Source organism: Leptodactylus fuscus, chromosome 5 (genome assembly GCF_031893055.1).
Source record: "Leptodactylus fuscus isolate aLepFus1 chromosome 5, aLepFus1.hap2, whole genome shotgun sequence".
Lineage (NCBI taxonomy): Eukaryota > Metazoa > Chordata > Amphibia > Anura > Leptodactylidae > Leptodactylus > Leptodactylus fuscus.
The window spans coordinates 32,418,577-32,434,306 of NC_134269.1; the positions used below are offsets into that span (position 1 = coordinate 32,418,577).

General features: G+C 42.1%; 1 protein-coding gene across 2 annotated transcripts in view; it reads left to right on the top strand.

Moving 5' to 3' along the window:
• The first annotated feature begins 291 nt into the window (after window positions 1-291).
• Window positions 292-15,730, top strand: part of LOC142202615 (patatin-like phospholipase domain-containing protein 6) — a 28,997-nt gene continuing 13,558 nt past the window's right edge. For both annotated transcript variants that reach the window (XM_075272826.1, XM_075272827.1), the window contains exons 1-13: window positions 292-355; window positions 1,907-1,958; window positions 8,802-8,892; window positions 10,132-10,187; window positions 11,101-11,138; window positions 11,211-11,351; window positions 11,520-11,679; window positions 12,046-12,126; window positions 12,564-12,692; window positions 13,200-13,280; window positions 13,367-13,439; window positions 13,693-13,782; window positions 15,487-15,560. In XM_075272826.1, coding sequence (XP_075128927.1) covers window positions 1,908-1,958; window positions 8,802-8,892; window positions 10,132-10,187; window positions 11,101-11,138; window positions 11,211-11,351; window positions 11,520-11,679; window positions 12,046-12,126; window positions 12,564-12,692; window positions 13,200-13,280; window positions 13,367-13,439; window positions 13,693-13,782; window positions 15,487-15,560 — 1,065 coding nt within the window. In that variant the 5' untranslated portion in view covers window positions 292-355; window position 1,907. The remainder of the gene's footprint in view (window positions 356-1,906; window positions 1,959-8,801; window positions 8,893-10,131; window positions 10,188-11,100; window positions 11,139-11,210; window positions 11,352-11,519; window positions 11,680-12,045; window positions 12,127-12,563; window positions 12,693-13,199; window positions 13,281-13,366; window positions 13,440-13,692; window positions 13,783-15,486; window positions 15,561-15,730) is intronic.

Sequence of the window (15,730 nt, forward strand, 5' to 3'; positions counted from 1 at the left end):
TCTAATCCCATTGCTGAACACTGCTGTCAGCCTGCTGCCCATTCTACAATGGCTGATAACAGAGAACACTAGGCTACAATCAGCCGCACTGTAATAGGAGCAGATTGACATCTATTATGAGGAGTGTCTCTTTAATGAATGAGATTCTGGAGCTTCTAGTATTTACAAGCACAGTTGTGTACAGATGGCTCGTGTCCTCCCCATATATAGGGATCCTGGGTGGAGTATATGGGGTGGTGTTTAGTATCACCGCCCAATAATGGCTCAGCTCCCGGCCCAGCGCTGGCCATGATGTCACCTAGTGGCTCAGACTAAATAAGAAAGTCAGAAGAAGGTCGTACAAGTGAGGACACAGGTGAAAAGTGACATTATGTGAATGGGGGCTATTGTCAGGCATGAAGGGGGTGGGTGGGATAGTCTGCAGGTGTCTGCTCACTCTGTTACTCCTTATTTATGATATACAAATGAAAGTGAATGCTCTGCAACATTGCGTAGCTTTGTTGTACTTGTCTGTATAGTCTTTTCTACTGCCATATTGTTGTTGTTATTACTAGTAGTATTTAATTTTATATATGTATTATAATACTAATAATAATATGATTATTTTATGATTTATAATTATATTAGCCATAGGTTATAGCTAGGACATTCTAGATTTCCAACATGTTACCATGGCTGTATAGACTTTTCCATGCTCTAGGCCCTCTTAGTTCCCATTAATACTGGATTATGTATATTCTACTATTACGTATAGTTCTATATATGAAATGACTAGAATAAACATGGTGACCATTATATTATTAGGGGTTGCATTACATATCATACATGAAATAGTCTGAATTTTGACACCCGGTAATATTTGCACACAGCTGATTTTCTCACTTCTGATTTTGTAACAAATCTGCGATGATTTTGTGCCTTAGGCAGCGCCGCACCTTCTATGAGGCGACCTGAAGCGACCGCTTCAGGCGGCGCTATGCCAGGGCCCCAGGGAGGGCGGCATTTTTACTGACCTAAGCTAGTCCAGGACAGTCCTGCCTGCTAAAGACGCTCGCTCCGCTTGCTCCACCCCCTCCTGCTCGGCCCTGCCCCTCCACTCTGGAGCAGGGGGCGGAGAGGAGGGGCGGCTTTCTGACATCCGCCTCAGGTGGCAGAAACCCATGGTTCACCCCTGGCCTTAGGGCTTGTTCGCATCTGCACCCGGGAGTCCGTTTTGCAGGTTTCCGGTTCCTGCACAAAACAGAGGCAGGAGACGGAAACCTGCAGGACTCATTTGAATGGGTTTGAAAGGTGTCCAGCCGAGTGCGCCGGTGAGCGTTTTATGCGCTCTGCGGCGAAACCGTTTTTTTCATGCAGTACTCTAAAACGCTCACGGCTGAACTCGGTATGACAGGTTTCCGTCTTCTGCATGCAGAAAACGGAAACATGAGAACGGACTGCTAGTGTGAACCTAGCGTAAGCCATATCTTATACACAGATTTGTTTGTGGATTGTGCTTTGGATTTGCCTGGATTGTAATGATGTAGTTAATGTCCCAAATTGGCAGAACAGTCCTGGAAAATTCAGACATGTCCTGCTCCAATAAGCAGGATGTGGCATACAAAGCCCTGCCGCAAAATAGGTGGGCTCGGCCTGGACAACCTCAGGGCATGACAAGGGATGGGACCTATACATCCCTATTTTACCAATTACAAAGTTAAGTATGTCATGGACATTGCTGGGAATCTACAACACAGTATCTGCACCATAAATCTGTGGTATTGGCCAGCAAATAACGGTGATAGCTCCGTTTTAGCATCTACGACCAGTCACCTGATTCCCCACAATAACCAATCAAAGTTTGGTAATTGTCTACAATTCCATTAACCAGAAATATTAAAATATAGAATATCTGCTATTTGTGCAGGATGGTCGGTCACATGATGCAGGAGGAAGGGAACCTACTTGAAGTTGACTTGGTAAGTATAAGTGTGACTGTCTTGTATTGTACAAATAATCCTTAACCACATGAGGACCGCCGTACGTAAATTTACGGCCTCATGTGCTGGTACCTAAAGACCGGACTATTGTCGAAATACGTCCGGTCTTTAGGTGCCATTTCGGAGCAGATCGCGCCCCCCCCTGGTAACAGTCCCGCCCCTACCTCTAGCCCGGGACTTGGTGAAGATGCCGGGGACCGATCTGATTGGTCCCCGGTCATGTGATCGCTGTGACAGCAAGTCACAGCGATCTCTTTTATTTACAGTACAGGCAGCGTCTCAAGTCTCCTCCCTCTCCTCTTCTCCTTACACATTGTTACTTTGTGAGGAGAAGAGAAGAAGGAGAGAGACTTGAGACATTGCTTGCTAAAAAACACCCATATACACAGTTTCTACTGCCTGATCCTGCCCCCAAACCCATCGATCCCCTAATTCCTAATCCCCTATCCCCAAATCTATATATAGATCATATATATATATATATAAAAAAATAAATATATATATATATATCTGTGTATATCAGAGCTAGATAGGGAGATATATATATATATATATACCCACCATATAGGTATATATATATATTTCTGTCACTTGTATAGCGCTAACATATTCTGTGGCGCTTTACAGAAAGTGTCAGTCACCGTACCCTATAGGGCTCACAATAAATTGCTCTCTAGCACCATATATATATATATCTACCGTATAAATTTTAGATATATATATATACATATATATATATACCCGCCATATAGGTATATATATATATCTGTGACTTGTATAGCGCTAACATATTCTGCGGCGCTTTACAGCCACTCTTCCAAAGAGGGCTCACAATAATCAGCTCTCTAGCACTATATATATATCTACCGTATAAATTTGATATATATATATATATATATATATATATATATATATATACATATATATATACCCGCCATATAGGTATATATATATATCTGTGACTTGTATAGCGCTAACATATTCTGCGGCGCTTTACAGCCACTCTACCAAAGAGGGCTCACAATAATCAGCTCTCTAGCACTGTATATATATCTACCGTATAAATTTTAGATATATATATACATATATATATATACCCGCCATATAGGTATATATATATATCTGTGACTTGTATAGCGCTAACATATTCTGCGGCGCTTTACAGCCACTCTACCAAAGAGGGCTCGCAATCAGTGACATTATGGCGAGGAGGTTTTATACTAGTGAGGAGGCATACGCCATTCTTTGGTCAGATGCATCAGATGCGTCTGACACTGAAACATTTGCAGACAATGAAAATGACAATACAAGTGTCATTTCAGATTTGTCTTCAGGGGACGTTCTCCCTGATGATATTGACTCTTCAGATGGTGAAGGTGCAGGAACTAGCAGTGCGGCAGCACACAGTGACACTTTCCCACTAATTGATGTGCGTTCCCTCCAGTGGGCACCTGCTCCATCTTTTGCCCCTAGAGTCCACCCATTTACTGCATCTCCTGGCATAACAGTGGATGATTCCCAATTTACCCACATGAATTATTTTAGTTTATTCATAAGCGACGACCTCCTCAATGAAATTGTCCTTCAAACGAATTTATATGCCACCCAGTACATAAGCCAAAAACCTTCCTCTGCCCATGCCAAAGATTGGACACCCACAGATCTGGTGGAAATGAAAAAATTTTGGGGCCTCACCCTAAATATGGGTATTGTAAAAAAAGCCCTCAATCAGATCATATTGGTCAAAAAGTCCCGCACAGTCAACCCCAATATATTCGGCAGTCATGTCCAGGCTTCGCTATGAGCGAATAATGAGGTTCCTTCACTTCAGTGATAATTCACAGGCCCCCCCAAGTGATGATCCAAACCGTGATCGGTTATTCAAACTGAGACCCCTCATAAATTATTTGAACCACTCCTTTTTACAACATTACACCCCAGAGCAAAACGTCAGTGTGGACGAATCCCTCCTTAGTTTTCACGGTAGACTGAGCTTTCGCCAATATCTCCCTTCCAAACGGGCAAGATATGGCATAAAGCTATATAAGCTTTGCGAAAGCAGTTCTGGCTACACCGCCGCCTTCAGAATATATGAGGGACGAGATAAAAAAATTAATTCCCCAGGATGCCCCCCAAATTTTCCCATCAGTAGTAAAATAGTGGTGGAGATAATGCAGCCCCTGCTACACAAAGGGTACCACTTGTATTGTGACAACTTTTATTCAGGTGTGGCCCTATTTAGACACTTGCATTGTGCAAGCACAGGAGCATGTGGAACCATGCGCAAAAACCGAATTGGTTTTCCGCAGCAGCTAGTGGGGAAGGGCATACAAAAGGGGGAGTCCTGTTCTTATTCTTGTGAGGAGCTGTTGGCGGTGAAATACAGAGATAGGAGAGATGTATATGTGTTGAGCACAATACACCCCACAGGAACAGTGGCAGTGAGGGAAAGAGGGGCAACAGCAGACAAGCATAAGCCAATAAGTGTGTCCGAGTATAACAAACACATGGGGGGGGTGGATTTAAGTGATCAAATCTTACAGCCCTATCTAGTAAAAAGAAAAACCAAAACCTGGTATAAAAAAGTGGCCATCTACCTAATACAAATTGGAATCCAAAATGCCTTTTTACTTTATAAAAAGAAGGGAGGCACCGACAAATATCTGGATTTCCAGGAAAAAATAATTCACAACCTCCTTTTTGACCCTCAGGACCCCATAGAGACCCCCCAGTCTGAAGATGTCAAACGACTCACTGAAAGGCATTTTATTAGTCTACTTCCCTCCACAACAACACGAGCTAACGCGCAAAAAAAATGCCGTGTCTGCACCAAAAATGGGCGACGCAGAGATACCCGTTACCATTGTCCCTCATGCCCCTCAAAACCAGGCCTGTGTATTGTCCCTTGCTTTGAGAGATACCACACTGTTCTTCATTATTAGAGCTCTTCCCCAGAAAATATTCCACTTCTAATTTTGTGATTGCCACCAAGCCCCATCTTTTGCATAAACCTGCAAATTCCTATTGTTATAAACTCTAAATTCCCTAAATTATACCCCTAGATGAATACATTGGGGAACAAAAATACTAATTACATTTTTTTGCATCTTTTTCAACATTTCACAAAAAATCTGGATACTCTAAGAAGATGCTAAAGCACTTATTGAATGCCTGCAAACTATTCTAGCAAAATCTGGCCTACAAAATCCAATTAGCGCTCCATCCGTTCTGAGAGCGACCGTGTGCCCGTACATTCGGGTACCAGCACATATGGGGTATTGTCACGTTCGGGAGAAATTGGGTAACAAAATGTGGGGTGCAATTTCTCCTTTAACCCCTTGTGGAAATGCAAAATTTGGGGTAAAGCAACATTTTATAGCAAAAAATGTCATTTTCCCATTTGCTGGGCCAATTCTGTGAAACAACTGTAGGGTCAAAGTGCTCAATATACCCCTTGATAAATTCCTTGAAGGGTCTAGTTTCCAAAATGGGGTGATATTTTGGGGGTTTCCACTGTTTTGGCACTTTGGGGGCTCTGCAAAAGGGACATGATGCCTGCAAACTATTCTAGCAAAATCTGGCCTACAAAATCCAATTAGCGCTCCATCCATTCGTACATTAGATTACCAGCACATATGGGGTATTGTCACGTTCGGGAGAAATTGTGTAACAAAATGTGGGTGCAATTTCTCCTTTAACCCCTTGTGGAAATGCAAAATTTTGGGTTAAAGCAACATTTTATAGCAAAAAATGTCATTTTCCAATTTGCTGTGCCAATTCTGTGAAACTCCTGTAGGGTCAAAGTGCTCACTATACCCCTTGATAAATTCCTTGAGGAGTCTAGTTTCCAAAATGGGGTCATTTTTGGGGTGTTTCTACTGTTCTGGCACTTCAGGGGCTCTCCAAATGCAACATGGTGCCTGAAAGATATTCCAGCTAAATTTGCCCTCCAAAATCCCAATAGCGATCTTTACATTCTGGACCTCACAGCATGCCCATACATCACTTTACAGCCACATATGGGGCATTTCTGTAGTTGGGGGAAAATGCGTAACAAATTGTGGGGTGCATTTTCTCCTTTAACCCCTTGTGGAAATGCAAAATTTTGGGTTAAAGCAACATTTTATAGCAAAAAATGTCATTTTCCAATTTGCTGGGCCAATTCTGTGAAACTCCTGTAGGGTCAAAGTGCTCACTATACCCCTTGATAAATTCCTTGAAGGGTCTAGTTTCCAAAATGGGGTCATATTTTGGGGGTTTCCACTGTTTTGGCACCTTGGGAGCTCTGCAAATGGGACATGGTGCCTGAAAAGTATTCTAGCAAAATCTGGCCTACAAAATCCAATTAGCGCTCCATCTGTTCTGAGAGCGACCGTGTGCCCGTACATTAGGGTAACAGCACATATGTGGTATTGTCGTGTTCGGAAGAAATTGTGTAACAAAATATGGGGTGTAGTTTCTCCTTTAACCCCTTGTAAAGATGAAAAATTTGGGGCTACAGTAACATTTTATTATGAAAAAAGTAATTTTTCATTTTCACGTCTAAATGGTAAAAAAATCTGTGAGACACCTGTAGGGTCAAAGGGCTCACTATACCCCTTGATAAATTCCTTGAGGGGTCTAGTTTCCAAAATGGGGTCACATTTGGGGGGTTTCCACTATTTTGGCACCTTGGGAGCTCTGCAAATGGGACATGGTGCCTGCAAACTATTTTATCAAAATCTGGCCTACAAAATCCAATTAGCGCTCCATCCGTTCTGAGAGCGACCGTGTGCCCGTACATTAGGGTACCAGCACATATGGGGTATTGTTGTGTTCGGGAGAAATTGTGCAACAAAATATGGGGTGCATTTTCTCCTTTAACCCCTTGTAAAGATGAAAAATTTGGGGCTACAGTAACATTTTATTACGAAAAAAGTAATTTTTCATTTTCACGTCTAAATGGTAAATAAATCTGTGAGACACCTGTAGGGTCAAAGGGCTCACTATACCCCTTGATAAATTCCTTGAGGGGTCTAGTTTCCAAAATGGGGTCACATTTGGGGGGTTTCCACTATTTTGGCACCTTGGGAGCTCTGCAAATGGGACATGGTGCCTGCAAACTATTTTATCAAAATCTGGCCTACAAAATCCAATTAGCGCTCCATCCGTTCTGAGAGCGATTGTGTGCCCGTACATTAGGGTAACAGCACTTATGGGGTATTGTCGTGTTCGGAAGAAATTGTGCAACAAAATGTGGGGTGCATTTCCTCTTTTAACTCTTAGTAAATGTGTAAATTCTAGGGCTAAATGAATATATTAGTGATAGGAATTGAAAAATGTAAATTTGACCTCCATTTTGTTTTAATTGCTGTGAAATGCTGAAAGGGTTAAAAAACTTTCTACCTGCTGTTTTGGATTCTTTCAGGAGTGCAGTTTTTAGAATGGGGTGACTTATGGGGGTTTTTATTACAGAGGCCTTTCAATTTCCCTTCTGAACTGAACTGGTCCCTTGAAAAATGTGTTTTGGAAATATTCTTGAAAATTTTGAAAATTACTGCTTGATTTGTAAGCCTTATAATATCTGAAAAAAATTAAAGAGTGATTAAAATTTGATTGCTACATAAATGAAAGACATGGTTAATTATATTTATGAAAAAATTTGGGTGGTATGACTTTCTATTTGAAAGACATGCAATTTCAAAGTTTGAAAACTGCATTTTTTTCCAAATTTTCGCCAAATTTCATATTTTTTAATAATCAAAGACATAACATACCGACCAAAATTTACTACTGACATGAAGTACAAGGTGTTACGAAAAAACAATCTCAGAATCACTTGTCTATGTTAAAGCATCTCAAAGTTATTGCCATTTAAAGTGACACATGTCAGTTTTGAAAAAAAAGGCCTGGTCTTTAACATACTTTTGGGCCCGGTCCTTAACCGGTTAAGGCTAACGCCTCAGCCAAAAAGTGCTGCGGGAAAAACCGAGGCGGCAACACATCGCAGTTCTTTCTGCAGCGCTTTAAACAGAAAGTTCGCAGAGTTTTCCTCCATGGACTTTCTGTTACAGTTATATCTATGGGGAAACTGCCAGCATTTCCGTAGCTATTATTGACATGTTGCGATTTCCCAAACTGCTGTTTTTGCCACAAAGTGGGAATGGGATTTGCTAGAATTTGCTAGCTTCCACTGCACTTACTGTAAATCGCTGTGATTTTTCCCGCTACGTTTCTGCCACGGGCAAATCGCAGTGTTTCCGTCCTGTGGGGCCCAAGCCTAAAGGGTTACAAAGATAGAAAGATAGATTGGCGCACTTCCAGTGTATCGCTATCAAGGTCTTAGCAGCGATATACAGATAGAGGAATGAACTAGATGACCTGGATGGATGCAACCATATAATCTGCCATTTTCCTGGGGAAATTGGCCATCCAACAGCTTCCTTCCATTTAGTCATATATCTGTGAACAGGAGGCTCCTGTCCGTCTGGAGGTTCGTAGAGGTTCCAGCTTCACATAACTTCTCAAAAGTGGTAGGAGGGGAAACGGAACGGTTCACGGAATGTGGGGGTAAGCTGGATCCTCAGATATCGAAGCTATTGAAAGTTGTAGTTACTATAGAAGTTGTATGGTGTTCTGAGGAATATTGAGTAATAAGGCCTCCATCTTAAATGAGTTAAACTTGATAATCGACTGCAAAAAAAGAGGCGCCCCACTATAAGCCTCTTGTAATGCTGATGATGGATGAATTTGAGAACCCAAAATGTAGCCTGACCATTGTGCCACCTTATATCAGTGCCATGCTTATGCTTTCATACTCATTTAGGAATTTATTCCCTACAGGTCGCAAATTACACCGTGGGGGCAGGGCTCCTCGTGGGTGGAGTCTGTTTATTGTGGCTGATCCAATGGTTATCACAAGGGTATCAATCAGGTGAGTCATATTATTTTTATACCAACCCAGTAGTTACACCCTTACCCTGATGCATAACATGCTCAAAGGCCTTCTTCCACATAAGAAGACACAAGAATCATAAGTCCAAAAACCTGACATAATAGGTTGGGTCTCTTCGGTTCTTCAAGTGCAAATACTTCAATATTAACAAAATGTCTATGAGTATGCTGTCTTAGGCAGTGTCTCTAGAGAATTGCTTAATCGCTTATATGTATCTAAATGAGTTTCTGTCTGTCCATCTGTAAGTATGTTCTTTATGTGTGACCAAACGACTAGACTGATCTTCACCAAATTTGGTAAACAAGTACATCAGGTGTCCGGGAAGGTTTTAGACCAGGTCTCAGCTGTCTAGGACACACCATTCCTGAGATACGGTGTTCCCCAAAAATTACATGCATTAGGCAATAGAAACCTGCAAGCCTTTCACTCATATTCCAACTGCCATACAAAAGGCCAAATATCCCTTATCAGCCAATAGAAGCTCGCAGGTGCTTAGTCTCCACATGCACACAGCTTTACTCCAGTTTTCTAAACAACCTAGCTGTTTGTCTTCACCGCTGTAGGTCCGCTTTAAAGGCACAGGGCACTGTGGATGACACTGTTACATAAGGTCACATACACACAGCTTTACTCCAGGTTTCCATAAGAACTGATCGCAGGTTTTTCACTGATATACAAACTGTGATACACATGATCACACAGACAATCAACATACAAAATAGACCAGTGCAAAACTGGGCAATTCTTATGAGGCCAGTACACAAACAAAAAATTAAATTTACCCGTCTAAAGCTGGTCCTTCTGCTAGTAATAAATAAATTCTAATTTTATTAATAAAATTCTACTTATTTTGATAGTTAAAGGACTATTACGTTACTCCCTCATTCCAAGAATTGTTTCCCTTTAGACCCCCACAGCATGTGATGACATTTCCTAACGTTATACCGTCACTTTTTACATTGGGAAATCCCTTTGATTCAGTGAGTTACTAGAAACCACAGGGTTAACCATAATGCATAAATGTATTGTACTGCATGTCATCCGCTTCACCACTAGTAGGAGCTATAGTACTGTAATGCTTCTTAGTGTCCTGATCTCATGTGCATTAAGTTCTAGTTTCTCTTAGCTTTAGAAGGTCTTTATTATCTAATCGAAGTCCATAGAATATTCTACACAATCCCTTTTAATATTATGCATAACTTATGTGGTTGTTCACAGATCCGCCATTACCTGAGAATCCAGGACGACCAGCACTTAAGAGTCCTCCCAAGATGGTAATAACTGCGTTTTCTACATTGCTGTAATTACATTTTCAGCCTATGGACATGAGTGGCGCTGTTCTTGGAAATAAATCATTATATGTAATCTCATATAACATTATGTATACTAATGACTTGGGTAGTCTCATATACTATGACGGGGACACAATCTAAACTTAAAGGGGCTGGATAAGTTAAAGAATCTTCAAAGGATTTCTTCTATAATATTGTTGACTTCTCTGTAAGATAGGCCAGCAATATCAGATTGTCCAGCAGATTGAAGAGGCCACATTACTTAAAGGAGATTCCCGGTCCCAAAGACTTTCTTCATACTGATAACCTATCCAAAGTGTAGGTCATCAGTATCTGATTTGTGGGGATTTGATACCTAGACCCCGCACAGATCAGCGGTTGCAGCAGAAAACCCCTTTAAACAAGCATTGCCCCTGCCTTCATTGTTTAGTAGTACAGTGCCATGCATTTGGTAGTGGCTGTATTTGGTACTGCAGCTAAAATGAATGGGAACGAGCTAACTGGCACAGCTATTGCCAAATATATAACGCTGTTCCTGGTAAACAATGAAGGGGACGAAAATCCGCAGCTTTTCTGCAATGTATGGCCTCGGCCTTAAGAATCATCTTCTAATGGGTGTGAATGGAACGTAAAGGTATCTTAAATACAAGTGAATCTCTGGATGGATTTGAGGCCCATTGTTGTAAGACCGTAAGCCCCGTTTCTTTACCGTCTATGTGTGCTTATTTTTATTACGTATTGTTGGTTGTTTTATACATTATACATTGGTCACTTATGCTTTGCTACTGTTTGACTCCTATTGTGATGATGATGTCATGATGATGATGTCACGTGGGAATAGATCTTTACACAGCATTGCCAACCGGAGCCAATAACCTTCTCTATTTATCAGTAGAATAAGAAGAGGAAGAAGGTGCTGAGCATAAAACAAAGGTGAAGAGCCTTAGAAATGATCTGTAGAGTCACAGTATATGATCAGATGATCTATAGGGTCCTTTATTGCAGGATTCGGCGACGGGGATGGGAACAGCCTCCAACTACACCACATCAACAAGAATCCATTCCCAATCCACTCCTCAGCCCCGCTTGTGAATCGGAGACCCCGGCTTTACCCCCTGAAGTACTTTACATGCTCAAAAATGTTCGGTGAGACACTGGGTAGCCATGATCCATGTATGTTCTAGTGCAGGCTCTACATGTTCCTCCATAGACTTCTATGTAGATGTTATCTCTACATACATGGATAATAATACTGTTGCCTGTGTAGCCATCTCTTATATCGTCTTCCCCTCCTGCTTCCCTTGTCTTGTTTAGCGTGCTCGGACACTTTGAGCGACCTCTCTTCCTGTCGCTATGTCAGCACGTCGTCTTCGAGTACTACGAACCTGGACATTTGGTCTTCTGCCCGGGACAGCCCGACTCCAGTATTTACATAGTCCTGGAAGGCAGGCTGGAACTTTCACTCACCGATCCAGTAAGATTTCATTTATTCTTGGCCTGATGGAAACCATTTTTTATTTATTTTTCTGGTCCATAGCTCCAAATCCCATGTTTAGGCCAGTTTTGAGCCTCCACTAGGGGGTGCTCAATAGTAAAATAGTATGAAGTGTACTGCTATGGTCCTCACAAGTCTGGATGATGTTCAGGTGGCCATTATTAGTTAATGTCAGCTAAACCTGACAATTTTGGTTAGCCCGGCCGATCATCTAGCGTATGGAGTTGATAGGGGTATCCTGACTTTCTGTTGGCCAAAGCTGCCAATTTCGCCTTTTATTCGCTACACCCATAATATTAGCTCCATTGTATGATATAATCTAAGAAACCTTTATCTTTCTCCAAGGATGGTACCAGACATTACATGAAGTCCATGGCTGCTGGTGACAATGTCCACAGTCTACTCAGTATTCTGGATGTTCTTACGGTAAAATTGGGTTTTGGGTTTTCTTATGTATTTTTGTAAGATGTTTATAGAATTCCAGGAACTTTATCTTCAGAGACTTGAAGTCATTCATATCCTATCAATAGGACCCTCAAGAAAACCAAAAGGCAAAAATAGGTTGTCCGAGATGACCAAAATTGTTTTTGTACATAAATTTACCTTCAAATTTGCAAACACCTAGTCTTAAAGACAGTCCCAGTAGAATCTCACTGCTGGTGTTGGGAATCTTGCACAATGACTGAGACATCCCTGTGAATAATAAGTCATTGTGCCAGAATGACGACACATTGGCACGGTAGGGACTGAAGGGCACTGGTGGTAGATACCGGAGCAGAATTTAAAGGTTTTGGTCCAGTAGATATTGGATTAAGGGAAATTTTGTACCATATAATCTAATTTTCACCTGCTTCTACACGCAGGGTCACCAGAGGCCTTACCGCACAGTAACGGCAAAGGCCGTAGAGAAAAGTACTGTACTGCGTCTACCTGTTGAGGCGTTTTGTTCTGTCTTCAAGGTGTATCCCCAAAGCCTCATCCGAACTGTCCAGGTAGGTAGATGCCTAGATAGGTAGATGTCCAGGTAGGTAGATGCCTAGATATTATTCTCCTCTTCTAGCCTATAGTTTGAGCAACCTGCTAGGTAGCACAGACAATAGCGTTGGCATCATTGTATCTGTCTATGCCGGAGACCTGCTCTCTTGTAGGTTGGGGCATACAATGGGCTGTGGTCTTATGTGGTGACCTGTTTGTGACTCTTACATGACTCTTTTTTGTCGATTTCTCTCCACTGTCAGAAGGGTGGGACTTACTATTTAGCGTCATTGCGGGACTATAAGTAAAACCTGTCCCCCCAATAGTACAAGGCTATGGAAGAGTACTGTCAGGGATGTCATTCCTTACAGTTCAGCGATGATGGTAACCTCTAAGGCATCGGGCCACGTATCGGAAAAGCTGACCAATGGTGCTAGAAGATGTGAAAGGCCTACTGATCTTTGACTTTCCATTTGTCAGTGACTATGTTTCAGTATCTCTATTGTCCCTTTCTATCTCTGCAGATCATTGCCCTTCGCCTCCAGAGAGTCACCTTTCTTGCTTTACACCATTATCTGGGACTGACTATTGAGCTTTTCCAGCACGTGAGAACCATCATATTTCATTTATATGGGTTTGGCAAGTACAATGGTTCAGAGATGTAACCAAGGAGTTGTATTTGTGTAAACAGGACCTGCAGGATGAATCAAACCCTACTCGAGCTTCACGGCCTCGTCTTGCCAGAAGTATGACTCACGTAGAAGGTAAGATTGGGATGGGATTTAGAGGATGATATTGGAACAAGGAATGCATTTGGGTCTCATATTGAGATTAGTTAATCTTTTAACTTTTGCCTGAAAAGAGTGATAGACCTCAGAAGCCCCTACATGGAGATTGCTTTCCAATGTGTCGGAAAGTTATTTCTTCACAGGCCTGCTATTGCATGAAAATGGCCGTCACCTATTAGCAATATTCCTTGAGTTTTCATGTATAAAAATACCACTTTTTTGTATTAAGGAGATCCAGAAAGTGACTCGGTAGCATCACCAACTCGCCGGCGACCTCCACCCCTGGGAAGTTGTAAATCTGCTACTTCGGGAAGAGCAGGTGTGAGCAGTACTTTGTAAACATTCGCTATAGCATTAGCATTATTTTGACACTAAAACCTCAGTCGGAAAGAGTAAATTATTCTGCAAGAACACTAAACATAGAATTTGCGCAATAAACCAAAAAGTTGCCAGCTTCTTATTAACTTCCTTTTTTTCTTTGATCATATTTTATCCTATATTAATTAAGACTGAAAAATATATATAGGGTGTATATATCTCCAGAAAGGGCGTATTCTGGAGATGTTTTTGAAGTGGAGGTGACATGAGCGTGCGAGGGATTCAATATGAGGGGTGAAGGAAAGGTCTGAGTCAAACATAACCCCGAGGCAGAGGGCCTGCTGCCTAGGAGTTATAGTAAGGCCTGAGACTACAATCGATATATCAGGGCCAGATCTATTAGATGGTGGAAACAGTAGTAGTTCAGTCTTGGAGAGATTTAGTTTCAGATAGAGCGAAGACATAATATTTGAGACAGCAGAGAGACAGTCACTGGTGTTCTGTATGAGTGCAGGGGTGACGTCACGGGAAGATGTGTATAATTGGGTGTCATCAGCATCAGCAAGATGGTACTGGAAGCTAAATCTGGTGATTGTTTGTCCAATGGGGGCTGTGTAGAGAGAAAAGAGCAGGGGGCCTAGGACCGAGCCCTGAGGAACCCCAACAGGAAGGGAAAGGGGAAGAGACAGAGCCCGCAAATGATACACTGAAAGTGCAGTCTGAGAGATAAAAGGAGAAACAGGAGAGCGCAGTGTCATTGAGGCCGACTGAGCAGAGCATAGTGAGGAAGAGTCGATGGTCAACAGTGTCAAAAGCTGCAGAGAGGTCCAGAAGAATAAGAAGAGAGAAGTCACCATTAGATTTAGCCATCAGGAGATCATTGGAGACTTTTGTGTGAGCCGTTTTAGTAGCGTGCAGAGCGAGGAAGCCAGATTGTAAGGGGTCAAGCAGAGAGTTAGCAGAGAGATAGCGGATTAAACGAGAATAGAGTTTAGAGATGAAGGAGAGGTTAGAGACGGGTCGATAGTTAGCAGCACAGGACGGATCCAGGGAGGGTTTTTTTCTATAGCGGGGGCATGACAGCATGCTTGAAAGAGGATGGGAAAATTCCAGAAGAGAGAGAGGTTAAATATTTTGGTAAGGTAAGTCGTGACAGCAGGTCACAGATTGGAGAATGTGTGAGAGGAAGGGGTCACTACTGCAGGTTGTAGGGCGAGATGAAGAAAGTAGCTGGGAGACTTCCTCTTCTGTAATAGGTAAACCCTGGAGATTTACCCCCTGCATTTTCTGCAGTATTTCTGAAAGGCTGTTTGTTATCGGCAGAAAATCCTGCAGAAATTTTAGGCACATCTGTTCTCTTGTAGTAATCCTGGTTTGTGCCCTTTTATCTTGTTGTCATAGCCCTACAGTTCTGTAGGGTTCATCCAATATTTTTTTTTTTTTTTTTAAATGTAGATTGTGAGCCCCACATAGAGCTCACAATGCACATTTTTCCCTATCAGTATGTCTTTGGAATATGGGATGGAAATCCATGCAAACACGGGGAGAACATACAAACTCCTTGCAGATGGATTTTTGGCCCTTGGCGGGAATTGAACACCAGGACTCCAGCGCTGCAAGGCTGCAGTGCTAACCACTGAGCCACCGTGTGGCCCCCTAGGGTTCATCCAATATTTTTCTAATGCTAGTCTCATCTCTTGTACAGGCTTTTGGCGGTCACTGGACTGTGAGCTAGAACAGAGTCATTTGCGTCAGATGCCTTCATCTACACCCAATGTGGTAAAGTGTTGCCTTTGCGAAGGAGACCTTACAATAATGGTTACATATAATTCTATCAGGGCCCCTTTGCCTCTGGCCCACAGAGCTGTAATGGGTGGGAGATATTGGTCTATTATACCCTAAACGGTGGAATGTTTTTGACAATCCCTTAGATGGTGGGCCATTGTATA